At 52.7% G+C, this 25,447-nt stretch overlaps 1 protein-coding gene and 1 long non-coding RNA gene across 4 annotated transcripts; both read left to right on the top strand.

Moving 5' to 3' along the window:
- The first annotated feature begins 356 nt into the window (after positions 1-356).
- Positions 357-6,012, top strand: LOC110579384. The gene is made up of 3 exons (XR_002480255.1): positions 357-387; positions 4,216-4,298; positions 5,901-6,012. It is a non-coding gene; the product is annotated as an uncharacterized LOC110579384 (long non-coding RNA).
- Positions 6,013-8,709: 2,697 nt separating this feature from the next.
- Positions 8,710-18,582, top strand: CDC25B (cell division cycle 25B). 3 transcript variants are annotated; one of them, XM_044918557.1, is made up of 16 exons: positions 8,710-8,987; positions 9,871-9,953; positions 10,972-11,023; positions 12,863-12,904; positions 13,118-13,154; positions 13,411-13,533; positions 13,640-13,762; positions 13,950-14,084; positions 14,481-14,561; positions 14,653-14,829; positions 14,999-15,094; positions 15,641-15,703; positions 15,861-15,959; positions 16,180-16,313; positions 17,026-17,137; positions 17,285-18,582. In XM_044918557.1, the coding sequence occupies exons 1-16, from the start codon at positions 8,788-8,790 to the stop codon at positions 17,423-17,425; spliced, it is 1,698 nt and encodes a 565-aa protein (XP_044774492.1). In that variant the 5' UTR covers positions 8,710-8,787; the 3' UTR covers positions 17,426-18,582. The 3 variants fall into 3 exon arrangements, with proteins under 3 accessions (XP_044774492.1, XP_021544622.2, XP_044774493.1); XM_021688947.2 differs by having other exon boundaries at positions 9,844-9,953; XM_044918558.1 differs by lacking the exon at positions 13,411-13,533 and having other exon boundaries at positions 9,844-9,953.
- The last annotated feature ends 6,865 nt before the right edge of the window (positions 18,583-25,447 follow it).

Here is a 25,447-nt window from a genome sequence, read left to right as displayed (position 1 = left end):
GCCGCGGCGCGGGGAGCAGGGAGCGCGGCGAGCGGGGCGGAGCGGGCGGAGCGGGATCTCGCGGGAAGCGCGGGGACGCCCGGCGCCGCCTCCCTGCCCTCCGCGCCCACCCACCCCCCCCCTCCCCGCTGCCTGGGACCGACCGCGGGGGGGCGCTGCGGCCTGCTGGACCCGGCGGCGCTCGGGCGTCCGGGCGACCAGCGGGCAGGGGCGCGGTGCCCGGCCTCCGCGCCCGGTGGGCAGCGATTTGCTGCGTATAAAGAATAACAGCTGTGCTTTGTGGGTTTTGTTTTGTTACAGCAAAAATAGTCCACGCTCTTTGAGGACACTGAAAAATACAGGAAACTAAAAATCACCTTTCACCCCAGCACCTGGAGAGATGCGCAGGTAACATTTTGATACGTTTCCTTCCAGTCTTTTCTTTAGGCTCAAGCAGTTTTCTGTGTAAAAATTTATTGCATAAAACTGGCATCAGATGTATAGACTGTGTATCTGGCATCTCCTGCTGTTTTACCTGGCATCGAGCGATGAGAATTTTGCCACATCGATAAAATATTGCCAACATGCTTTTTAATGGTTGTATATTGTTCCAAGTATGGATGAACAATAATCTGTGTAGCCTATTGTTACACACTTAGATTATTTTTATAAGTAACATTACACTTTTACATCTATTTGATAGTAATCCCACAATCCATAGATAAACACTGATATCTCCGTGTGCCACTTTCTGGGCTTTTCCATGCATACGGGCATAAATGTTTGTGTTTTCATCTACAGAAATAATGTCATGTATATAAATATATTAGTATACATACACATGAATCCCTGAAACCTCCTCCTCCACCATACACATAAAAATGACATATTCTTAACACAAAAAATGCATTGTGGTGTTTTTAAAAAATCCCTCGAGTGAGGTGTAGTCAAAGAGGAAGGCTGTGGGACGCCTGGGTGGCTCAGTCGGTTAAGCGTCTGCCTTCGGCTCAGGTCACGATCCCAGGGTCCTGGGATCGAGTCCCGCATCGGGCTCCCTGCTCCGCGGGGAGCCTGCTTCTCCCTCTGCCTCTGCCTCTCTCTCTCTCTCATGAATAAATAAATAAAATCTTTAAACAAAACAAAACAAAAGAGGAAGGCTGTGACCCAGAGGGATGGGCTGAGGACCTGGGGGTGGATAAGGCTTCAAGTGAGTGGGTGTGTACAAAGAAGAAAAGAGGACAAGGACAGTGGTCCTGGGCTCTCCAAAGTTAAGGGTTCCAGAAAGGACTAACAAGAAATTCATGAAAAACAGCTGAATGGTGTTTCTGGAGGCCAAGGGAAGAAAGTGTAACTCGCTGCTGTGTTAGTGTGTATTTTTCTTTTCATATGTGTATTGGCCATTTGAATCCTGTGAATTTTCTAGTCATACTCTTTGCCCATTTTTCTCTTGTATTTGTCTTTCTGTGGACTTATAGGAGCTCTTCATAGGCTCTGAACACAAAATCTTTGTTAAGTATATTGCAAATATGCTTTTCCAGTCTGCCAGTTGTCCTTTAATTTAGCCTAGGGAATCTTAGATATGAGAAGTTTGTAACCTTTATTTTTTTTTTAAGATTTTATTTATTTATTTGAGAGAGAGAGAGAGCATGAGCGCAGGGAGGGGCTGAGGGAGAGGGAGAAGCAGACTCCCTGCTGAGCAGGAAAACCGACACACGGGGACCGACACACTGGGCTTGATCCCAGGACCCCAGGATCATGATCTGAGCCAAAGGCAGACGCTGAGCCACCCAGGTGCCCCAGTTTGTAACCTTTAAGTAGGCAGGTCTGTCAGTTTTTTTCCTTTAGTGCTTCTGGGTTTTGTGTCTTACTTTCCCACTCCTGAGACATAAAAAAATATTCTTCTAATCACAAGGTCTAGGAGAAAACGTGGGAGACTTTTCCCTCAGGAGCCAGATCAGTTCTTGGTCCATAATGGGTATATGGTCCCTATGCAAAGGCGAGTATAGGGCTACCTGTCTGAGACTCCCTACTACACATTTTCAGGAAACCATGTTGACATTTTGGTGATTTCATCCATGTGCATATATGTCCCACCTGCCTCTTCACCCATCCTGGCTTATAATCAATGTGTGTTTGGGTGATTGTAATGTGGGTGGGTTTATTTTTCCTACTTCACTGAATTTTCCAAGTTTTTTTCAATAAGCAAGTACAACAGGCCCTTTAAAATGAAAAAGAGAATGGAAAACTTACTGAAGGACACGAAAAATAATGATTAGGTAAGTGAAATGGATATTAGGCCTAATGGTCAACTTTGGACAGCCTGGGCCAAGAGAAGAGAAGGTGGACTTTGGACTTGCCTAAGGTGGGGAATTGGAAGGATAGGGCTTATAGAGGGAAGTGGGGGGTCCCAGGGTTCCAGATGGATTGACAAGGGAATTGCTCAGTTTAGAGGGAGTGGAAATGGGCCCTATGCCCTGCTACAGGTAGCAGGTAGACCAGATGTCTAGAAATGGCTGCGTAATCAGCACGTGTATGGCTTCTTTTTCGTCCTGGAAATGGCCATACCAGTATCCTTTGTGTGGCACCAAGGATGGGCCTGGAAGTTGAAGACAATGTGGGCCTATTGATGGAGGTGGATACAGTTAGCAGGAAAGAGGTTGTCCAGCCATTTGAGGACATCTCCAGAGTTCTTAGAGCCAAGAGTCCCAAGAGAAATACCTCATCTCTCCCCCAGTCCTCCATAATTCTATTCATGCTTTCATTTTTAACAGCTTTATTGAGACATATTTCACATATCATACAACTTACCCATTTAGCATATATTTCATAGACACATGCAGCTATCACCACAGTCAATTTTAGAACATTTTTATCACCTTAGAAAGAAATCCCATACCCTTTAGCTACTATGTCCCTATTCACTCCCTGCCCCTTCCTCAGCCCTAAGCAACCACTGATCTACTTTCTGTCTATAGATTTCCCTGTTCTGAATACTTCATATGAATGAAATCATATAATTTGTGTCTTTTATGACTGGCTTCTTTCACTTAGCATCATGTTTTCTACATTCATGCACGATGAAGCCTCTATGCTTTATTCTTTTCTTATAGCTGAATAATATTCTATTGTATAGATATATGACATTTTTATCCATTTGTCATTTGATGGACATTTGGATTATTTCTGTGTTTTGGCAATTAGGAATGATGCTGCTATAAACACTTGTTTGCAAGTTTTTGTGTGGACATCCGTTTTCATTTTACTTGGTTATATACCTAGGAGTGGAACTGCTGGGTCATATGGTAACTCTTTGTTTAATTGTTTGAGGAACTGCCACATTGAGGTCATGGTCTTTTTTTTTTTTTTAAAGATTTTATTCATTTATTCATGAGAGACAGAGAGAGAGAGAGAGGCAGAGGGAGAAGCAGGCTCCCAAGGAGCAGGGAGCCCAATGCGGCACTCGATCCCAGGACCCTGAGATCATGACCTGAGCCGAAGGCAGACGCTTAACCATCTGAGCCACCCAGGCGCCCCGAGGTCATGGTCTTTTAATTAACTTAAAAATTATACCTGTTCTTTGGAAAATATTTTAAAATACCGACAATTTTTAAAAATATTTTATTCATTTTTAAAAATTTTATTTATTTCTTTGATATAGAGAGACACAGTGAGAGAGGGAACACAAGCAGGGGGAGTGGGAGAGGGAAAACAGGCCTCCCGCGGAGGAGGGAGCCCGATGCGGGGCTCAATCCCAGGACCCTGGGATCATGACCTGAGCCGAAGGCAGACACCCAACGACTGAGCCACCCAGGCACCCCTTATTTATTCATTTGAGAGAGAGAGCACACAAGCAGGAGGAGAGGCAGAGGGAAAGGGAAAGCAGACTCCCCGCTGAGCCAGGAGCTTGATGTGGGGCTTGATCCCAGGACCTGGAGATCATGACCTGAGCTGAAGGCAGACTCCCAACCATCTGAGCCACCCCAGCGCCCCCAAAACACCCCAAATTTTGAGGATAGAAACATTTGATTCCACTACTCAGAGAATATCCTTGTGGGATACTTTTCTGTTCATATTGTTTTTAATGGGACCACACTTGGCATGATACTTTGTAGCGCATAATGTGAACATCTTTTCATGTCAATAATTATTTCCATCAGTGAATTTCAAACTTCTTTTACTCTAGGAACCCTTTCTTCAAAAGACCGTTTTCTGAAAGCCCAATATGTAATCTTTCAGATACCAACAATTACTGATTGGGCTCCTGCTGGGTACCAAGCATCCCTACCTGCCCCCGTGCCTGTTCTCTTTAAAAGTTGCAGGTATTACAAACTATAGAGGAGTCACCTCATTAGCTGCTCGCCTATAAGAACACCCAGCTTGCTTTCTGTGTTTCATTGCTATTAACAGTGACTCAGTGAACATACATCTGTGTGTACTTTCATCATCTTTTTTTTTTAATTTTAATTTTTTTATTTTTTTTATTATTATTATTTTTTATTTATTCATGAGAGTCAGAGAGAGAGATAGAGAGAGGCAGCGGCAGAGGGAGAAGCAGGCTCCCCGCCTAGCAGGGAGCCCGATGCGGGACTTGATCCCAGGACCCTGGGATCGTGACCTGAGCCGAAGGCAGATGCTTAACCATCTGAGCCACCCAGGCGTCCCTTTCATCATCTTTTTAAGAGAAATCCCTAGGGGCGCCTGGGTGGCTCAGTCAGTTACGCATCTGCTTTTGGCTCAGGTCATGATCCCAGGGTCCTGGCTCAGCGGGGAGTCTGCTTCTCCCTCCCCCCTTCCTCCCACTTGTGTTCTCTCTCTCACTCTCTATCAAATAAATAAAATGTTAAAAAAGAAAAAGAGAGAGAGAGAGAGAAATCCCTAGAAGTGGGATATTGGGTCAGCGGCCAACCTTGGACTTGGGCCTATATGAGGTACTGGGAGATGGGAGGAGAGGCAAATGACTTGGTCCCTGTTCTTCAACAGCTAATCAGCTTGAGGAGATGAAATTCAGGAAGGGGAAAAAAAGATTTCTAAATAGAGCCATACCTTCCAATAGTTCCCTTTTATTATTTTTTTTCTTTTTAAGTAGGCTCCATCCTGGGCCTCATAATCCTGAGATCAAGACCTGAGCTGAGATCAAGAGTCAGTGTTTAACCGACTGAGCCACCCAGGCACCTGCTAATAGTTCCCTTTTCGGAATTAATACTGTGTATACTTGCTGCATCAGTGTGCAAGCTAATAACCTAAATGTTCAGCATTAGGGAAATGAATAAATATATGACATTATGGTACTAATATGGATCCATCTTCAAGTAAAATGAAGAAAGCAAGGGGTAAAACAATGTTTCACACAGTTTGTTATATTTGTAAAAATATGGACATACATATGCTTGTACACATATAGACCTGCACTGTGTACTGTGGTAGCCCAGTTAATCCCATGTGGCTACTGAGCACTTGAAATGTGTCACATCCAAGCTGAGATGTGCTGTGAGTGTCAAGTGCACAAATGGTACCAAAAAGTATCTAAAATATCTAATAATTCTTATATTGATAATATGTTGAAATGATAATATTTTGAATATATGAGGTTAAATAAAATATTAAAATTTCAGCTGTTTCTTTTCATATTTTTAATGTGGCTACTAGGAAATTTTAAATTATGTATGTGGCTCCGAGGCGCCTGGGTGGCTCAGTCATTAAGCGTCTGCCTTCGGCTCAGGTCATGATCCCAGGGTCCTGGGATCGAGCCCCGCATCGGGCTCCCTGCTTCGTGGGAAGCCTGCTTCTCCCTCTCCCACTCTCCTTGCTTGTGTTCCTGCTCTTGCTATCTCTCTCTCTGTCAAATAAATAAAATCTTTAAAAAAAATAAATTATGTATATGGCTCATATCTGTGCCTCCCCATTATGTTTCGATTGCCTAGGACTGTCACAGACTGTCTCCAGAATATGCAACAAACTCATATTGGTGGCTGTTTCTAGGCAGGGGTCCTGAAGGTGTGTATAGGGTGGGAGACTGACTTTTTCACTGCTGTTTTGCACCATTTGAATTTTCTCCTTTGTTTGAATTTTTGGTACCATGTCCCAATTTTTTTTTTATTTTTTTAAGATTTTTTATTTATTTATTTGACAGAGAGATAGAGAGCACAAGTAGACAGAGAGGCAGGCAGAGGGAGAGGGAGAAGCAGGCTCCCCGCGGAGCAGGGAGCCCGATGCGGGACTCGATCCCAGGACCCCGGCCATGTCCCAATTTTTAAAAACCATTTAACATGTCTCAAGCCATGACAGAAAAGGCACTGGAAAAGTGAGTCCCACACAGAAGATGCTGTGTGGGAACAGGCTTGGAGAAGGATTTTGGAAACGTGTGATAATTTTCCCTTCTTTTCTGCCAAGGCACTGGGGTCACACTGGACCCCCTCAAGCAAGCCCAGAGGGATAGTCCAGAGCCAGGGTATTCCTTTCATGGGGAGTGGAGCTTTCTGCAGCTCTGAATTGTCATTGTAACCAGGACCTAGCTGGATGGGAGGAGTCATTCCTCTTAACGATATTATTGCAAATATTTATTTTAGCTTCTTTTTGTTGAATACCTTTTTTTTTAATTGAGCACATAATCTGTGATCTAATTGGCAAAGGAGATCCAGGAAGATACACAGAGCTGATGTGTGGGATGCTCTGGAATGACACCTGGCCTCTCATCACTTGCCCAGAGGTGACCTCTGAGTGTGGAATTTGAAAGGATTCAAGAGTATAATACTCCCCCACCTTTTTTTGGCCACACACATACACACACACACCCTCCCTACACCCTGTAGAAATGTGTGTGTGTGTGTGTGTGTGTGTGTGTGTGTTGGATTACCCAGGTAATCTTGCTGGGTTGATTTTGAAAATGCAACCCCTCAGTTTTATTTCTGGTCTTTCAGGTGGGACTGTCTCCTCCCTCACCCACACCCTCACCCACCCTCCTCCCCAGGACAGTCACATCCTGGGCTGTGAGTAGTGGCTGGATGTTGGGAGCTGGATTCTTGATCCAGGGTGGATGAACCTGAAATCTGAGCCCTCCCCAGCACGAAGCATAGCACCTGACAGAAGCTGAACAAAACGCTGGGAGAAGGAAAAGTCATGATCTGCACCTTCCTACCCCTCTCAGATAGAACTGGGGTCTTTGGGGGTGCCTGGGTGGCTCAGTCGTTGAGCATCTGCCTTTGGCTCAGGTCATGATCCTGGGGTCTTGGGCTCGAGCCCCACATAGGGCTCCCTGCTCCGCGGGAGGCCTGCTTTCCCTCTCCCACTCCCCCTGCTTGTGTTCCCTCTCTTGCTGTGTCTTTCTCTGTCAAATGAATAAAAATCTTAAAAAAAAAAAAAGAAGAAGAACTGGGGTCTTTGCATCCCGTTCTTCCGCAAGTCCCCTAGCCCACCCAACCACCTACTGCCAGGCCCTCCCTTCTGCCACTCCCACCCACTGCACCTTGGCTGGAGGGATGTGACCGCAGGGAAGCAAAGAAGAGCCTGAGCTCTTGCTTGCCTGAGCTGTGCACCACACAGCCAGAGGCCCCCTCTTCAGTGGGGAGACAGGATGCAAAAGCACTTACTGCCCATTCACTTTTGGGTGCAGGCTTCCAGGGCTCATTCCAGGAAAACAAGACTGCTGGAAAGTGATCAGTTAGAAGATGCTCAGTTTAAACTAGTGACAGATTCAGTTTCCTTGGTCATCAAAGAAACACCAATTAAACAATGTAATGCCATTAACATCACTTTAGCCAAACCGTCAGTGGGCATGAGATATTTCCATAACTTGGTTCTGAGGTCGAAGATACCTTCTTTGGCCGCAATCGCCAAAACCTATGGTTAGGTCAACCATTAGAGCCTCCTCTGAGGCTGCTGGAGAAAATTGGACCTCTTGGGGTCACAGGTAACCTGGGGCCCCACGAGTTACACGGAGGCCCGCACCTCCGGTCTACCTCCTGTGCGGGGTGAGGGGGTAGGCTCCGCTTGGCAATTAGGCTTTACCGACGCTCCGCGCTGCCAGTCAAGAGGACAGAGAGGCTGCAGGAGCGCCTGGGGTGAATTTCTGCTCTACCACTTGCCCCGTGTGACCTTGAACGAGTTAATGAAGTTTTCCACAACTCAACGTCCGGGTCGATAGAGTGACGAACACGGACCGCACCGTGTAGCCGTGTTTGGCAAACTCCCGGAGTGGAGCCTCTCCCGGTGCCTACTGGTGAGTGTAGGTGATGTTAAATCTCGGGGGGTTCCCTCGGAGGCCACCCTAGCGGGTGTGGCTTCCTCAGGAACCCTCTCCGCTGGGGGTAACTCCAAACCACATCCCGAGAAGCAGAATTTGGGCAGCCAAGATCCTCGAGTCCTGGCTGGGGTGGCGGGGGGCGGTGCGTGGAGGCTTAGGAGAAACCCCAATTCCTTAGCCCCGACCAGAGCCTGGAACTGGGCTGGGCCGGGCTGGTCAGCATCCGCGCCTTTCACCCCGCGGGCCCCGCCCTCGGTCCCGCCCTCCTCCAACCCGCGCCCCCATTGGTGGCGTCCGGCGGCGCGGCCGCTGTTATTTTTCGAATATATAAGGAGGTGGAGGTGGCAGCTGCGGCTTAGAGGCTTCCCGGACTGGTGGCTGGTCCCTGAGTCCCTCCACCCCGCCCCACCCTCCCCGCTTCCCTCTCCTCCCTCGTTCCGACCCCGTGGCTCTTCCTCCCTCCCTCCCCCCCCCCACCCCGGGCCCGCTCCCCACCTCGTCCCGGCCAGCTGTGCCCGGCGTCGCCCTGCGCCCGGCCCTCCCGCCAGCCTTCGGCGGGCCCCGCCGCGATGGAGCTGCCCCAGCCGGAGCCCGCGCCGGGCCCGGCTCTCAGTCCCGCCGGCGTGCGCGGTGGCGCCCCGCGTCCCAGCCACCTCCTGGGCCTCCAGCTGGGAGCTCACGGCCTCGTGGGGTCCCCGGAGCGCGCGGCCGCTTCCTCGCCGGTCACCACCCTGACCCAGACCATGCACGACCTCGCCGGGCTCGGCAGGTAGGGCGCCCCGCCGACGCTGGGTGTGGGGTGAGAGGCTCGTACTAGGGTGTTGGTCCCGGGCCTCCCGTGGAACCCGGCGTGGGAGCCGAATCTGAGAAGCGGAGTGGGGAGGTGTCCTGGGTAGTGCCTGCTTCAGGGACCCGGGACTAGGACGGTGAGACCGGGTCTGTGCAGCGCACACCGTCCAGGTGACTTGCTCTTGGCAGCACAAACCTCTGGAGACACCGGTCCTACCCGCCGCCCCCCCCGTGTGCCTCCACCATGCTGTCTCCCTAATCCCTGCCCTAATCACCATTATTTTGCCCCAGGCAAGGGATTCTGAGCCTGGAGTGGGAACTTGAGGGTGGCAGAGAAGCCTGGTTCTCTTCTGTCGGGGCCCCTGCTCCCTCCACCCCCAGTTCTTTCCTGAGGTTAAGGGGTTAAACCCTGGTCCTGCTTCCTGAGCAACCTGCAGTGTCCAGGCTGGGTCGCCCTCAGCAGCAATGGAGACCTAAGTCTTGCCCTTGCTCCAGAAAGGCTTGTGGATGGGTAGGGGTCTGAAGAGTTCCGGGGAAGGCCCTTCAGGGCTACTCTGCTGCCCTGCCATCCCCCAGAATGGCCCTCAACCCACCTCCTTGCTCTTGCCCTGGGCTCACCTCCCCCTGAACCCAGGAGGACCTTTCTTAATCAACAAAGAAAAGCTACTTAGAATCCCTGCAGAAGACCCATGAAGAAGGCAGGCTCTCAGGGCCATCACCTCCCTGGGACAGGGATGGGCCCTTCAGAGGTGGGTGGCTGGTGGGAACATGGGCCAGCTAGCCCTTGAGCCCCACATTTACCTTTCTCCTTCCCTGCGTCCCTGTTGCCTTCCCAGTGAGACTCCAAAGCGTCAGGTAGGCAGCCCGCTCACATGCCTATCCCTGTCCCGGCGGCGGGCATCTGAATCCTCCCTGTCCTCTGAATCCTCTGAATCTTCTGATGCAGGTGAGGCTCAGGGGTACCAGGGGACTTGGGGGGGGGGGGCGCTGCCTGAGTCTCTCCACTTCCCTGCTGATCAGGCTAACATTTTTCCCACAACCTGGTGGGCCCAGGACCCTCCACCTGCCCACCTCTGGTGGGGCTCCCCACACCCAGCCCAGACTGGCTGAGCGGGGCGGTAGGGCGGGGCCCTCGTGGGGAGATGAGATCTTACCTATTTAAAACCAGGCACCAAAGTCCCTGAACCACAGCCCCAGCTGGGAGGCATTAGGGCTGAAAGTTGGTCATTTTATAACATTCACTTGCCTTCAGCTGTAACCTTTTCCTTTAAAAAGCTGTTATCTCTTCTAGAACAAATTACTTAAACCAGCTTAAGAAAAGTGCTTAGCAAAGTTTTGGTTTAAAACCTATACAGAGGGGGGGGGCGCCTGGGTGGCTCAGTCGTTAAGCGTTTGCCTTCAGCTCAGGTCATGATCCCAGGGTCCCGCTCTGCGGGAAGCCTGACTCTCCCTCTCCCTCTCCCACTCCCCCTGCTTGTGTTCCCTCTCTCGCTGTGTCTCTCTCTGTCAAATAAATAAAATCTTAAAAAAAAAAAAAAAACCTATACAGAGGAGGGGCACCTGGGTGGCTCAATGGGTTAAGTGTCTGCCTTTGGCTCAGGTCATGATCCCGGGGTCCTGGGATTGAGTCCCACGTCGGGCTCTCTGCTCAGCAGAGAGTCTGCTTCTCCTTCACCCTCTCCCTCTGTGCTCTTTCTCTCCCTCTCAAATAAATAAAATATTAAAAAAAATAAAACCTATACAGAGGAGTTTCCATAGTAAACAGGGAGTGGGGCCCTGCCCAATTTCTGGGCCAGTGTGTTAGCCCTTGGGGTTCAGGGGCAGGTTTTTGTTATATTTTTTTAATGTGTCAAGATCTAAAGTAGAAACAGGTTTTTCCTTTCTCTGAATAGAGTTGCGACATGGTGGGGGAATGTGTACAGAAGATGCCACTACTTTCAAACCAAGGTGCTCTGTCCCCCCAGGTCTGTGTATGGATTCTCCCAGCCCCATGGACCCCCAAATGGCAGAGCAGACGTGAGTAGAGAAAAGGGATCCCCACTACCAAGGAGTTGGTGCCTGCCTTTGGGAATCCTAGTTCCAGCATAAACCCACTGGGTCTGGGAGAGGGGACAGACCCCTCCAATCCACATGTGGGGGGGACCCACTGACCTCCCAAGTCCTGAGATTCTGCTTCCTGTCTCAGAGAAGGGTCTGCTCCTACAGGAGCAGCTGAGTGTGGGCTCAGGGCCAGGTGGTGGGGATAGTGGGTACTTCAGCCAGCCCTTGGCCTGTGGGAATACAGGTCTGGTGTGTGTCCCTTTTTACTTTTGCCTATACACTTTTTTTTTTTTTCTATGAGATCTTACAATTTTAAAATATGGTCCAACTAATTCAAAACATTTAACTCATTTAATTTAACCTGCCACAACTGTTTTGTTTAGGCCAAACAAAACAGTTGTGGCAGGTTGGTTCAGCCCTTGACCATCCTATCAGCAACCTCTGGCTTCAGTGACGCTTTCTGGCCAACCCCTGGACCAAGCCCTTTCTGAGAGAGAGTGCAGAGGGCATTGTGCTCAGGACAGATCCTTCTCCCCTGGTGGTGGGGCATGAGTAGTATCTTCTAGAGCACAGCGGTCCCTATCCAGCGGTTAGAGCCCCAGCAGGGAGAGCAGCTGCTAGGCATTAGTGGGGACAGCTGGGCATCCCCAAACTGGGCTGAGGGACTATGGCTTTGGGGTTAGGGCAGTGGCTGTCTTTCCTTCCATTGCCTTTGATCAGACTGGGCTGGGCTTCAGGGCTTGTTCACAAACAGGAAACAGGGAGAGAACTGGGTGGGGGTGGGGGGATTGCAGGTTGGTTTTTGGTGACAACCCAGAACTGTCCCTGCTTTACTCCTTGAGGCGCAGGTGCAGATGGGAAACCAGGCCAATAAAAATCATCATTCCCGATGCCAGGTTGTCTGGGCACAGCCCCTCCCCACCGTTGGGAGTCGTCCCCCTGACACTAGCCCTCAGTGCCCCCCCCACCTCTGCACCTGCTTTGACGGTTACAGTTTCTCAGAAGTGTGTGTGTGTGTGTGTGTGTGTGTACGCGTGTGCACGCTCGCGCCTGGGCTCACATAGACACACAAAAGCCCTGCGTGGCAGGTGGTCTCTGGTAACATAGCTAGGGGGTGGGGCCTATCTACAGAAGCTTGTGCCCTGGCCTCAAAAGGAACATCTGTTGGAATTCTTTGCCTGCTGGCCTCTTCTAAGGCAGGAGAAGGGGGTGGGACAGAGGCTGGGTCCTAGAAAATTCCATAGGAGGGAGGAGAGGATGTGACCCTGAACATTTGTCACTAGGGGGTCTGGCATGGCACACTGTGGCTGATCTGGGGCACTCTAAACCAGGCCCCTGTCCTGGGGGGAGCCAGGACAGCCCCACACAAGGGGAGGGAAGCCCAGTCTTGCTGGCATCCAGGCCCTGGAGATACCCACATTGTCGGCCACGGTCTATCATCATGGGACGGATGGATGCCTTTCCTGGCGGCCATATGGCCCCACTGAGGTGATTTGCATACAGGTGGAAGGCCTGTGGGTAAGCTGGCAAGACTGTTGCCTTGGTAGCGCCTTGGCCACCCTGTGGCCTGCCCCAGCTGTCTCCGTTGCTCCATTCTCTGGGCCCTCTTCCATTCAGGGCAGCCTTCAAAATCCCAGGCTGCCGCTTCTCTCCCCCCTCCCCAATACCTGGGCCCCTGAGAGTCAGCATTCTTCCCTCCCCTTTCTGCTGGCCTGAGCCCTGGCCCCCAGGCCTTGTGGACTTGGGGCCTGATGCTGGGGGTGGGCACTGGGCTGTAGGGGGAGGTGGGCTGCATGGGACTTTTCTCTTTCCCAGGTTTGAGCAGACCATCCAAGCAGCCAGCCGGGTCATCCGAAAGTAAGTGCTCCAGCCTTCCTCCTGTGGGCTCTGGTGGTCCACCTATCCCAGGCTCTCCCCATGCCCCCGTTGGATGGAGGAGGCATGGGGAGGGTGCTCTCCCACTGCCTCCCACAGGGATGCGCAGGGCTCTGTGGTGAAGGGGCATCCTGCGTGCTGTCCTGCACAGCCCCCTACTCTCCAGCCCTGACCTCTCCCTGTTTTCTCCTGCAGCGAGCAGTTTACCATTCGACGTTTCCAGTCCTTGCCGGTGAGTGCCCTCTGAGGCCTGACACTGGAGGCTCAGGCCCTGGCCAGGCTTGAGGAGGGGCAGGAGGGATCCGGGGTCACCTCCCAGAGGGCAGATTTGAAACGGTCTGGTGTCCCTGGTCTGGCTGTGGGAGATGGGGTTTTGGAGGTGGATGGGCAAGCTGGGGGAGTCAGAGGAGGGACGGGAGAAGGTAGGGCCAGGGCTGGTGCCAGAGGAATGGAGCCTTCAGTTCCTGCTGCCCTGCCTGGCTCTCTAGGTGAGGCTTCTGGGCCACAGCCCTGTGCTACGGAACATCACCAACTCCCAAGCACCTGGCAGCTGGAGGAAGAGTGAGGCGTGTGGCCGAGCTGCCCACAGCTCTGGGGAGGACAAAGAGAATGTGCGCTTCCAGAAGGCTGGAGTGGGAGCACTTCAGGGAGAGAAGGAAGGGGGTGCGCTGGGATGGTTCTCTGGCATTTGATGACACCCACCCATGTTGCCCACAGGATGGATTTGTCTTCAAGATGCCATGGAAACCCCCGCATCCCAGCCATGCCCATGCTTTGGCAGAGTGGGCCAACCGCAGAGAAGCCTTTGCCCAGAGACCAAACTCAGCTCCCGACCTGATGGTACATTGGGAGAGTGGAACCCAATGTAGGGTGGGTGTAGGGTGGGTGCCCCTGAAGACAGCCCTGGGGGGGGAGGGGGAGGGGGATCCTGAACCCTGAGGCAGTAGGAACCTTTTCTCAGAAGGATGGGGGTGAGGGCTGCCTCGGGTCCCCACCCCTGAGTGGCCTGTGTCTGTCCCCTGCACAGTGTCTCACCCCTGAGCGCAAGATGGAAGTAGAGGAGCTGAGTCCCCCAGCCCGATGCCGCTTCTCTCTGACTGCCACCCAGGGGGCCTCTGAAGAAGATGATGGATTTGTGGACATCCTGGAGAGTGACTTAAAGGTAACCAGTCTTGCCTCACCAGGCCATCGACCTCACTTTCCCTGGGATCTCCCCCAAAGAGGAAAGCCCTGACCTCCCACCCCGAGACTGTGACTTCATTCCGTTGTCAGAAGAGGAATCAGAGCTAATGGAGTCACGGCGTGGCCTCTGGCCTACCAGAGACTAGCAGGTGGCTGGTGCTGCAGTGAGGGAGCGTGCTGCAGGGTAGAGGCGAGTCCAACCCTCCCGCGGGGCCACAGGTCTCAGCAAGTGGGGCCCTGCAGTTTCCTGGTTCTGGGGGACTGCCCTGTGTGGGTGTGCAGGCAGGGCCAAGGAGGGCCATGCTGGAGGACCTGGGGCCTGAGGGGCTGGACTTTGCCCGCGGGCGTGACCGTACCCTTGCTGATTTGGCTTCAGGACGACAACGTGGTACCCCCAGGCATGGAGAGCCTCATTAGCGCCCCACTGGTCAAGACCTCAGAAAAGGAGGAAGAGCAGGTGGGTCTCTGGGGGGGCCGCCCCAGAGCTTGGGGGGCTGGTAGGGGGCAGGGGCGGGGTACTCTGACCCCCGACCTGCCACCCCTGCCAGGACCTCATCATGTACAGCAAGTGCCAGAGGCTCTTCCGCTCTCCGTCCATGCCCTGCAGCGTGATCCGACCCATCCTCAAGAGGCTGGAGCGGCCCCACGACAGGGACCTGCCCATACAGAACAAACGGAGGAGGAGCGTGACCCCTCCAGAGGAGCAACGGGAGGCCGAAGAACCTGTGGGTGCCCCCCTGGGGTGGGGCCGGGCAGCCACTGTCCAAGTCGACCCTGCCAGCCCTTGTTGGCCGGGTTTGTGGCAGAGGGCAAGGTGCAGGGAAAGAGGTGCCAGCCCCACGGGACGCTGAGGGGCAGCCTGGTCCCTGATCCTGGCCACGATCTACCCTGCAGAAAGCCCGTGTCCTCCGCTCCAAGTCCTTGTGTCACGAGGAGATTGAGACTATCCTGGACAGTGACCACCGGGAACTGATTGGGGATTACTCCAAGGTACCAGCAGTGGACCCTTGGGAGGCTCGACCCTTTACTGTGTGGCCCCCTGAGCTCAGCAGCTGCCTTGGTACCTCCTCCCCCCTGCCCCGCCCCCGGCTTTGTCCTTCACAGCTTATTCTTTATTCTCACCTAGACTCCTCTCTCCAGCTCTCCTTGGTCTCCTGACTCTACCCCAGATCTGTCTGGGGCATCAGTTGTGTTTCAACCTTGGAAAACCTTTCCAAACTAACGTTGTAGCTTGGAGCCTCCTCGGGTCTCATCCGGGCGGCTTGGCAGAGTGTGGCAGCAGGTGAACTCTTCTGTTCCCTTCTTCCCATCCAGGGGTTGTTCCCTGGATGTCAGACCCAAGAGGCGCCTCTTGGTTGCTATGGGAACCAGAGCTGAATTTGAAGGTCAAAGCAGGTGTGGCATTCTGGGCTTGGGAAAGAAACTCCATCCTTCCCAGGCTCCGAGTCTTGCCAATTTCACCTTTTTTCTCCTTTCTCTCCCTTTCTCTCTCTCCCCTCTCCCTTTCTCAATCTCTCTCTCCCCCTTTCCCTTCAGGCCTTCCTTCTGCAGACTGTGGATGGGAAGCACCAAGATCTCAAGTACATCTCACCAGAAACGGTACTTGGGGATGAGCCATTCTCCAGGCACACTTGGGATGGCTGTTTGCCTGTTCACCTTCCTTGGGGATGGGCTGCAAGGCCAGACCGGTGGTAGAGTTGGGGTCAGCCCCCTCCTGCCAGCCTGACCTGCTGGGACCCACCTCTGTGGCCCACAGATGGCAGCCTTACTGGCAGGCAAGTTCAGCAACATCGTGGAGAGGTTTGTGATTGTGGACTGCAGGTACCCCTACGAGTATGAAGGCGGGCACATCAAGGTGAGGCGGGCTGATGGGGACAGGCCCTGAAGACCCACCAGTTCTGTCCTTCTGCGGTGGGGGAGGTGAATCCGTGGAGGGCGGCTGCACCCTCTATGGGGGAAGGATCCTGTCCAGTAAGAGGTGGAATCACACGTCTGAAAGGTGGGGATGGCATGGGGAGGGAGGGATAAGCCACCCAGCCCCAGGGCCGTGGCCTGACCTCCAGCTCCCCTGGCAGACTGCTGTGAACCTGCCCCTGGAACGGGATGCTGAGACCTTCCTGCTACAGAGCCCCATCACACCCTGTAATCTGGACAAGAGAATCATCCTCATTTTCCACTGTGAATTCTCATCTGAGCGCGGTCCCCGCATGTGAGTCAGCTAGCTAATGTCTGCTCCTGACCTTCCTGCCCAGGCTTTGGGGTACTGGAATCATCTGATGCCCAAGAGGCTTGAGCCCAGCCCCAGTCCCAGTCCCACTAGATCTGGGCCTCTAGTCTCCTGGCATCTGGAGCAGACCTCACCCTCCCTTCCTGTGCATGGCACCCTCTTCCCACCTCTTCCCTATCCTTCCCATCAGGCCTTATGTCCACCCTCCATCCATTGTCACCACCCCTTCCCCTCAAGATCTGGTTCCAGGTCTCCAGCAGTGTCCTTAATATCCAAGGGCCCTGTCCCAGGCCTCAGTGATGCTCAGCCTTCCAGGGTTTGACTGATCTTTCCGTTCCCCACCTCTCATGCTCACCAAGTCTTCTCCAGACCTCCTGAACAGATCTCTCAAATTTTGTCCACTTCTGTCCTTTATGCTTCCCCCTTTGCTGTCCAGGTCAGTTATCTCTAACAAAGATTGTGAACTGCCTTATAGAAACAACTGCCTTGATTTACCTCCTTCCTTCCATCTCTCCAACCTCCTCTGGATCCGGTAGCCAGATGATCTAAAAGCATTCTTATGGCTGACATTGCTGCATTCAAGCCTTCTGTAGCTCTCCAAGGCCCACAAAAGAGGGGGTGCAAAGAACAGGTCCCCTGAGGCATATCCTGCAACACCTCCCAGCTCTGACCCCCACACCCCTGCTGGTCCCAGGTGTCGTTTCATCAGGGAGCGTGACAGAGCCGCCAACGACTACCCCAGCCTCTACTATCCTGAGATGTACATTCTCAAGGGCGGCTACAAGGAGTTCTTCCCGCAGCACCCGGTACCATGGGTCGGGGTGGCTGAAGCCTTCGTGGGGGGGCTGGACTGCAGGGAAAGGGCTCGGCCAGTGGGTAGCCCAAGGAGAAGGGAGGTTTCCTCTAAAAGTTCCCATTCCCCCATACTGACTGACCCGCCCATCCTGCCCTAGACTTTCTGTGAGCCCCAGGACTACCGGCCCATGAACCACGAAGCCTTCAGGGACGAGCTGAAGACCTTCCGCCTCAAGACCCGCAGCTGGGCTGGGGAGCGGAGCCGGCGGGAGCTCTGTAGCCGCCTGCAGGACCAGTGAAGGGCCAGCACCGGTCCTGCCTAACTTCTTGGCCTCACTGCCTGGGTGCCAGCCACCCGGGCGCCTGCAGGGCTGAGGGTCTGCTGGAGGCCCCAGCTGCCATCCAGGGGAAGGACAGTGAGGGTGTCCTGTGCATCCGCCCTCAGCCCCGATCCCCATGTCTCACTGCGATCATACTCCATATCCCCAACCCCAGCCCAGCCCCTGGGAGAGCCCAGCCTGCTGACTTTGTGAAACTGGATTAAGTCCAGCTCAAAGGAAGTATTTTGTGTCCAGCAGGAACCTTTTTGCTTTTTTTCCTTCCTTGTTTGAGTTAACCCTTTGTCTTGTGTCCAGAAAAGCCCCCCCTCTTTCCTAGGCACTCTGTAAGCGGCTGGGGGAACGTCCACAGCGCCCCCCCCCACCCCGGGATGGGCCAAAGCAGAACCTCTCCCTGCCCAGGGCGTTGGCACTCTTGGGTGTGTCTGCCATGTTCCCTTTCTCTTCCTCTCTTTCCTGTCCTTCCACGTGAACACCTCTAGCACAAACAGAAGCTCTTACTCTTTCCTGTTTCAGTGTTACCTACATGCTTGATTCATTCGTCTGATTTGTTGCCCATCTCAGGGTATGCACAGGCTGAGATTTAGGCTCCTCTCTCCACTTGGGGTTAGAGACTCCAAACATTAATTAGCCACTCAACCCTGGCTTCTGGTGCATCAGAAAGGGATGACCTCCTTGGGGGCCTGTTGGGCGAGGGCTAAGGTCTGCATCCTCAGCGCCTGGCAGCCCAGCCCCCACTGCTGTGAACTCCGGGGTCCGACTGGTCAGAACTTGCTGCTCTCTTGTTGTGGATGGACAGATGGACAAATGGATGGATGGTGGATGGATGGAGAGCCACGGATGCCCAATGTCCTGCACACACAAACTGCTGAGTGGAAGCATTTCAGTGAGCATGACCATCTGCAGCAAGGATATATGTGTGTCTGTGTCTGTGTGGACAAAATCTTTACACATTAAGGTTTGGAAATATTCAAGATGAAATGTCACGGAAGCAGTGAAGCCAAGGACAGAGCCACGTCTGGATTCTGAATCTCAGGACGTGTGGAGGGCTGTGCTTGAAGGCCCTGTTGACTCATCTGTTCAGGCCTCGGTTCAATAAAGCACTGAGCAAGCTGAGTAACCAGCATCGTGTCCTGTGGGCCTTTGACAAACCTTGGCAGACCCTGATGGTGGGATAGGGTGAGGACAGGTCAGCAGATGGGGGCCAGAAGACTCCTGTGGAGGTAGCCTCACATTTTCTTCCCCAAGGCAGCCTCACTTATCCTTCATGTAGCTACTCCAGCACCTCTGAACTCACCCTTCCTAAACTGCACCAGGAAAGCTAAAGTGACCCTGTCACTGCTCAAGAATTGTCAGTAGCTCCCCACTGCCCGCAGGGTAAACTAAGAAGACTCTTGGCATGGCCCTTTAGGACCTGGACCCTCCCCAGCCCCACTCCTCACCTCTTTTGACTCAAATCCCCATACCTTGTTCTTCACATTTCCTTCCTTTGCATCTGTTGCATTATCAGGAATGTTCTTGCCCATCTGTTATTCCTCCTTTGAGACTCAATTTCAAATGTCACCTCCTCCTAGAAGCCTTCCTTCCTGCCCCATCAGAGAAATGACTTTCCTCCATATCCCCAGCACCCAGCAGAGGTTCCACCACCTAGGAGATGCCAAGTGAGTGGAAAAGGGCCAATCTGGGAGACCTGGTCCCATGGCCAAACCTGGTATCTCAGGAAATTCCTTCAGAATACCACTGCAGGGGACCCCGGCCCCCGAATGCGAGTCTGTGATTGTAGGGCTTCCTTTGCCCATGTACAAATAGGTACTGTCTGATACAGAGTGCATACAATCTGTCAGTCATCATTACCACTTTCTGCCAAAGTTCATCTACCTTCTGAACTAGGCAGTGCCAGTGATTATTCACTCCATTTTGCAGATGGGAAAATGGAGGCGATTTCCTACCAGAGCAACAAGGGACTCCAGATTCCTAGGCTGAGTCTAAATGATGCTTGCCCTGTCTCCAGCTTTCCCCCCAAGATTCTTATGCCCAAAGGCTGGGGCTTCCCCCGCCCCCCCCCCCGCGGGCAACACACACACCCCTCCCACAAGGGCACAATGGGTGGGGGGTGTTGGGGTATGGCTTTGATGGTCTGAAGGTGCTGGGCCTTTGCTCAGGGAGGGAGGGGCTCTGAAATCTCCAGAAACCCTCTCCATTAAGCAGGCAGGTGATACCAAGGACATTTATTTGGGTAAGGGGACTTGCCCCAGAAAAGGAAAAATATCTGTGTGGACCCCCAAGGAACAGGGAGAAACGGGGAGGGAGAGAGCCCTGGGCACTCTCCAACTGAGATTTGCCAGCTCCACTCTGCTTACATGGTTTCGGGAAGCCCCCTCCCCCCCCCCTTCCTGATCATACAACAGAGGAGGAAGGCTGCGGGATGCTCAGAGATGGCATACGCTTGCCCCCAAGTCACACAGCAAATACAAGCCGAGCAAGCATTTCAGCTGCCTGGGATTCTCCCACTCCTCACCTCCTGCCTCTGTCCCAGCCAAGGGGGTGGGGTTAAGCTGCCTGGCTTCTGCTCTGGGTGTCCAATTTCCACTCCATGGGTCAGGATCAGGCCACATGGGGAGGAGGGAGCAATGGGTGCTGAGTGTCTAACAATGCCCAGGCTGTGTGCCCAGTGCTGACATCTGAGGCTACATCTGTCCCCATCGTACCCCACCATCAGAATCATAGCTGTGGTCATGGGGCATTTAGACTGTTCCAGACACTTACTATACATATTGTCTCCTCAGCTTACCAGGTAGGTATATAGCTCATTTTGCAGGGGAAGATGAGGAGGGGGCAGGGAGAGGGTCTTGGTTAAGCCAAGAAACAAAACTTTCCCGAGAAGGTCCAAGGAAATGCCAGAAGTTTGCCCCTCCAACTCAGGTCAGGACCCCATCTACTCCTGGGAAGTTCAGGGGATGGGGCAGAGGTGTTCCAATTCCTCCTCGCCCCCAGCAAGAGAAGCTGTAACTTTCTTCCTGGATGCTCATAAAGGGGAGCAGATCAGGCAAGGAAGCAGTTTAAAAACCTGGGCTGCTGGCCAGTTTTAAAGGTTGTTTTGCTTGGGCGAGGGCGGGGCAGGAATTCCAGCCTGGGAGCAGCCGGGTGCAGCCTGCTTACATGGTTAAAGAGCTTTGTGGGGCCAAGCGCAGGTGGGGAGCTGGCCAAGTCAGTGGGCACTGGTGGGGTCTGGACATCATCTGAATTGCTCACTGGATCACTTGTAATAAGTTTTTAAAAACAGATTATTTTTAAGATTTTATTTATTTGTCAGAAATAGAAAGAGCACAAGCTGGGGGCAGGTGGGCAGAGGCAGAGGGAGCTCCCACCACCACCACCCCGAGCAGGGAGCCCGATGCGGGACTCGATCCCAGGACCCTGGGATCATGACCTGAGCCGAAGGCAGCCACTTAACTGACTGAGCCACCCAGGTGTCCCTAAAAAAAGTTTTTAAATTGAAGAATAATCAACATTTCATCAAGGGCACACATCTTAAGCATAGAGCACAGACCCAAGGAACCACCACATAGCTCAAGATACAGGACCTTTCTAGAATCCCAGGAGGGTCTGTCATGCTCCCTCCCCATTGCCTGCACTCCAAGGGTCCCCACTGTTCTGACCTCTATCACGGTGTCATTTCTCCTGTTCTTGAGCTTTGTCCACAAGAAATCCTACAGTTCATACTCTTATGTCTGGCTTCTTTTTTGTTTTAACATTTTATTTATTTATTTGACAGAGAGAGAGCACACAAGCAGGGGAAGCGGGAGAGGGAGAAGCAGGCTCCCTGCTGAGCAAGGAGCCCAATGTGGGCCTCGATCCCAGGACCCTGGGATCATGACCTGAGCCGAAGACAGCCGCTTAACCGACTGAGCCACCCAGGTGTCCATTATGTCTGGCTTCTTTCAGCATCATTTTGAGATTCATTTATGTTTCCTTCTGCAGGGGGTTTGTTCCTGTTCATTGCTGTATAATATCCCACCATATAGATATACTCCTAAATTGAATTATTCATTCTACATTTCTTTTCTTCTGGTTTTCACATTAAAAAAATTAAGATATAATTTATATGCAGTCAAATTCACCGATTTGAGTGTACGATTCTGTTCTGTGAGTTTTAACAAATGCATGCAGTTGTGTAACCACCACCACAATCAGGATTTAGAGCATTTTCATTCTGCCCTCGACAGATTACTTGGGATGATTTCAAAGGGTACTAGGAATATACCCAGGAGTGGAACTGCTGGGTCGCGGTGTGTTCCCTCAGCTTTAGCGTTTTCCCCGTGGTTGCTATAATGTTACCTTCCCACCAGCAGAGTCTGAGAGCTCTAGTTGCTCCATATGCTCAGCAAAATTGGCAGGTTTTAATTTCTCTTAGCCAGAGAATCCGATTGTTGTATGTAGCAAAGAGCTCTCTTCAGTGCTGAACCTACACGCTATGGGGTGGCAGAGGCAAGGGTTCAAGCATTATAAACCCAGCTTGTTTTCTGACTCTCCTATATGGAAATCTTAGTCTTCAGTTTTTCCTCAAGTCAGATTCTTTAAAAAGTTAAAGTGACTCTTTGGAGTTAATTGGCTGGATGTCATTGGCTTGAATCCATCCACTGACAACAGCTCACAGCCTTCTAGAAAACTTGGGATTTCTAAACAGTCTTCATCCTTGGAATTGAACACAGAGGCACCCACTTTCCAGAGGTGAGAAAACTGTTGGTGCAGAAAGGAGGGCTGTTTAGACAGGGAGGTCCACGGCCTTGTGGAATCTGGAAAAAATCAGGAGAGGGAAGTTGAGTAATAATGATGGAGAAGTTGCTGGTCTACCGCCAGGAGTCATGCCTTGAGAGAACACTGCAGGATGTGGACTTGTTCACAGCTCATTGTTCAGAGAAGACAGCTGGTTATGGGACAGAAGGTAAGAAGCATTCCCACCCAACCCACACAGGGATTTGTGGGGTGCCAGGGGCTGCCCCTGCCCCACCTAGCCTGCACCCGCACACGCCCCTGGGAGGGGGTGGCTGTGAGGCTCTGAGTCAGCGGGGCCTGGGGCAGCGGGAGGGGAGGGAGCCTCACGTGGCTGGGCTTGAGCCGCCTCGTGGGGCCTCCTGGCTGTCAGCCCTGAAGGAAGCGCGGCTGTTTGAAAGGACGAATCACATATGCCCTCATCCTCCTGGAACCCAGCCAAGACAGCTTCCATGGGGCCCCGGGGCTCCCTGAGGGTGGGATGGAGCTCCCAGGGTTGGGTTGTAGAAGGTAAGAAGGGCTGGGGTTGGAGGAGGCTTATGGCCTTCTGGAGCTGGGAGCAGGGCCTGAGCCAGCCCCTGGGGTGACTGTGAGGGGACAAGGGAGAAGGGGACACACCAGGGGAAGGGAGGAGGCAGCCTAAAATCTATTGACATGCACACCTCCCTTAGCACATGTATAACATCAGGAAAGTTACTTGATCTCCCTGTGCCTCAATTTCCACATCTGTAAAATGGGGATTGTAAAGCCCCTCCTTCAAAGCCCCTTGCGGTTTGGATCAAAAGAGTTAGTGTATGTAAAGCATTCAGAACAGAGTCTGTCTACAGCAAGTGCCGTACAAGAGTCTGCTAGAGCTGTTATGACTTAGGGCCAGTGTGAGGATTACAAGATCAGACAAGTAAAAAGGAGGAGCCTGGAGACGATTAAAAGAGAGGGGTCCAGGCTGAGGGTTTCCTCCCTTTCTGCACATGGGCAAGCCTGGGTGATGGGTTGCAGGAGAAAAGCCCAGCTGTTGTGTGTAGGCTGGTGGCCTACTGCACCAGTCCGGGTAGCAGTTAGGAAGCTGTGGAAGGGGATGTGGTGGAGACAGAGGAGGAAGCCATCTGTGTGCCTGGTGGGGTGCTGCCGCACAGGGCAATGCCATCTCTGAGGTGGCCTAGGGAGGAGGAGGGGTACGAAAGGACAAGGCTTGTCTGACTTTGGTCCCTTTTATTCTAGGGCAACCTAATCTCAGCCTGCCGGGATTCTCAAAAAAGCAGATCCTTTCTTCTTAGTTTACTGCTCTACTCTTTAAGAAATGGCTAGACATCCTAATCAGGGAGTCATTCAAAAAATCCACTGCCTGGAGCTGACAGATTCCACCCAACTGCCCTCCCCACATCCAGAAGAAGGTGGTTGCTCGACTAGTCTGGCCTGAGGACCCAAGGTCTGTAAAGATCATCAATAAGGGTTTCCAGCTGTCAAAAACTAATGGGGCTGTCTCCAAGGAGTGAGCTCCCTGTCCTTGGAGGTGTGTAAGCAGGACCTGGGGGTTGGTCCTGATGTCCAGGAGAAGCAGGAGAACTTCCCAAGCCAGACTGCCCACCAGCGATTCAGGACACTGCTGTGGCTTGGGTAGTTGGGGAATGGAACCTGCTTTCCAAATTGAATCAGTGTCAGTCACTGTGCACACATCGCATTGGTGAGCACCAAGGGGTACTGGAAAAGGGGCATTGTGGGGTAGGCCTCGATCTGACGTGGGCAGACAGCTGTGGAGGGTAGGAGTCTGGGGAAGGGGCCAATGCAAGAGGCTGTAGGCATACCAGCCGCCCACCCCAATTCAGAGGACCCCTGAGAAAAGCACGGCTGGGGAGTGGGGTGATGGGCACCTCTGTCCACAGCCAGAGGGAGGGGAGGGGAAATGACAGGAAGGTGTGGTCCCCAGCCACTTCTAGACAGGTTGGCCAGGCCTTAAATCCAGCTACTTGCTTCCAGCTCCTCTAATTTTTTTTTGTAGTGCTTTGTTTTACTTTTCTTCCTTCTCTACTCAGTTTCTGTCTCTACCTCTCTCTCTCTCTGTCCATATCCCACAAACCTATGTCTGGACCCACTGTATGCCTGGCCGGCCGCAATCTATAGGGTAACCACTATGAAAGCCTCACACAAGAACATGCAACACCTGCTACCTCCATCACACTCAGACTGTTCCATTTTGTCTTCAGGGCAGGTCTGATAACTCCAGGAAGCACCGGGACTCCCATCAGACCAGAAGGCTCCACTTGCTTTCCAGTGCTAACCACAACTCTCTGACACCTTTTCCTATCCTGCCTCTGTATTAATGGTTGTCAACATTTATTGACTTACTGAGTGCCTACCGCATGCCAGGCAACACCCTGACCTCTTCACATGCTGCCTCACTTAGGAATGAATTAGTCTGTAGGTCACAGCAACCGCACACAGCTGTTTAGCAAAGTCAACATGTGTGCTCTTCCCTCAGCAAGAAGGCTCTGCAGCATCTTGGGGGACCCAGGTTCCTTCCTGCCTTGCTGTCCTCAGCACAGAGCTTTTGACCTGGAAGGCACAGGTTGGCTGAGGGCTGCAAAAAGTCAGGAATGGCACCTGACTCTGCTCTGCTATTTATCAGGACACCACCTCCATCTGGGTCTTCCACAGCCCTCCACGGTAGTGGCTCAGGTTAGCTTCTCACTGCTGTCTCCTTCACATACCTCACACAAGGCCAGCCAGCCCCTCAGTGGCCTGGGACTTGGAGTGGATTCACTGCCCAAGGAGTGGACAAAGGCTAGAATACTGTGTTCCAGATGCCAGGTGGCCCCAAGCAACCAGAGCCCTCTGCCAGCTCTCTGCTGTAATCAGCTAGCAGACTCGGGTTCTGGCTGAGAGTGATAGGGACCAGGAACCAGGAACTGAGCCAACATGACATGACCCCCAGCCTTGTGACTGAGTCCCCACACCGTCCCTGGGCCTGCCCCTCCCATCTACAAATATATGTATGTGTTGTACCTGTGGTCAAAATGCCCACATGCCCTGGTCCACCCACTGGCCACCTCCTCTAGCCTTCCTTCAGTGTCCCCCTGCCCACGTCCTATGGTTAGAGGGGCCCAGAATACATGCCCTGCCCTTGGAAGGGTCCTGGCTCCAGGGTTCCTGCCTCAGCTGCCCTGCCCTTCATTTCTTAGTCACCAAGAAGAAATGGCCCTGGGGAAGGAGGAT

This window comes from Neomonachus schauinslandi, chromosome 10, assembly GCF_002201575.2.
Source record: "Neomonachus schauinslandi chromosome 10, ASM220157v2, whole genome shotgun sequence".
In the NCBI taxonomy this organism is placed as follows: domain Eukaryota; kingdom Metazoa; phylum Chordata; class Mammalia; order Carnivora; family Phocidae; genus Neomonachus; species Neomonachus schauinslandi.
This window is presented reverse-complemented; position numbering and strand designations above follow the sequence as displayed.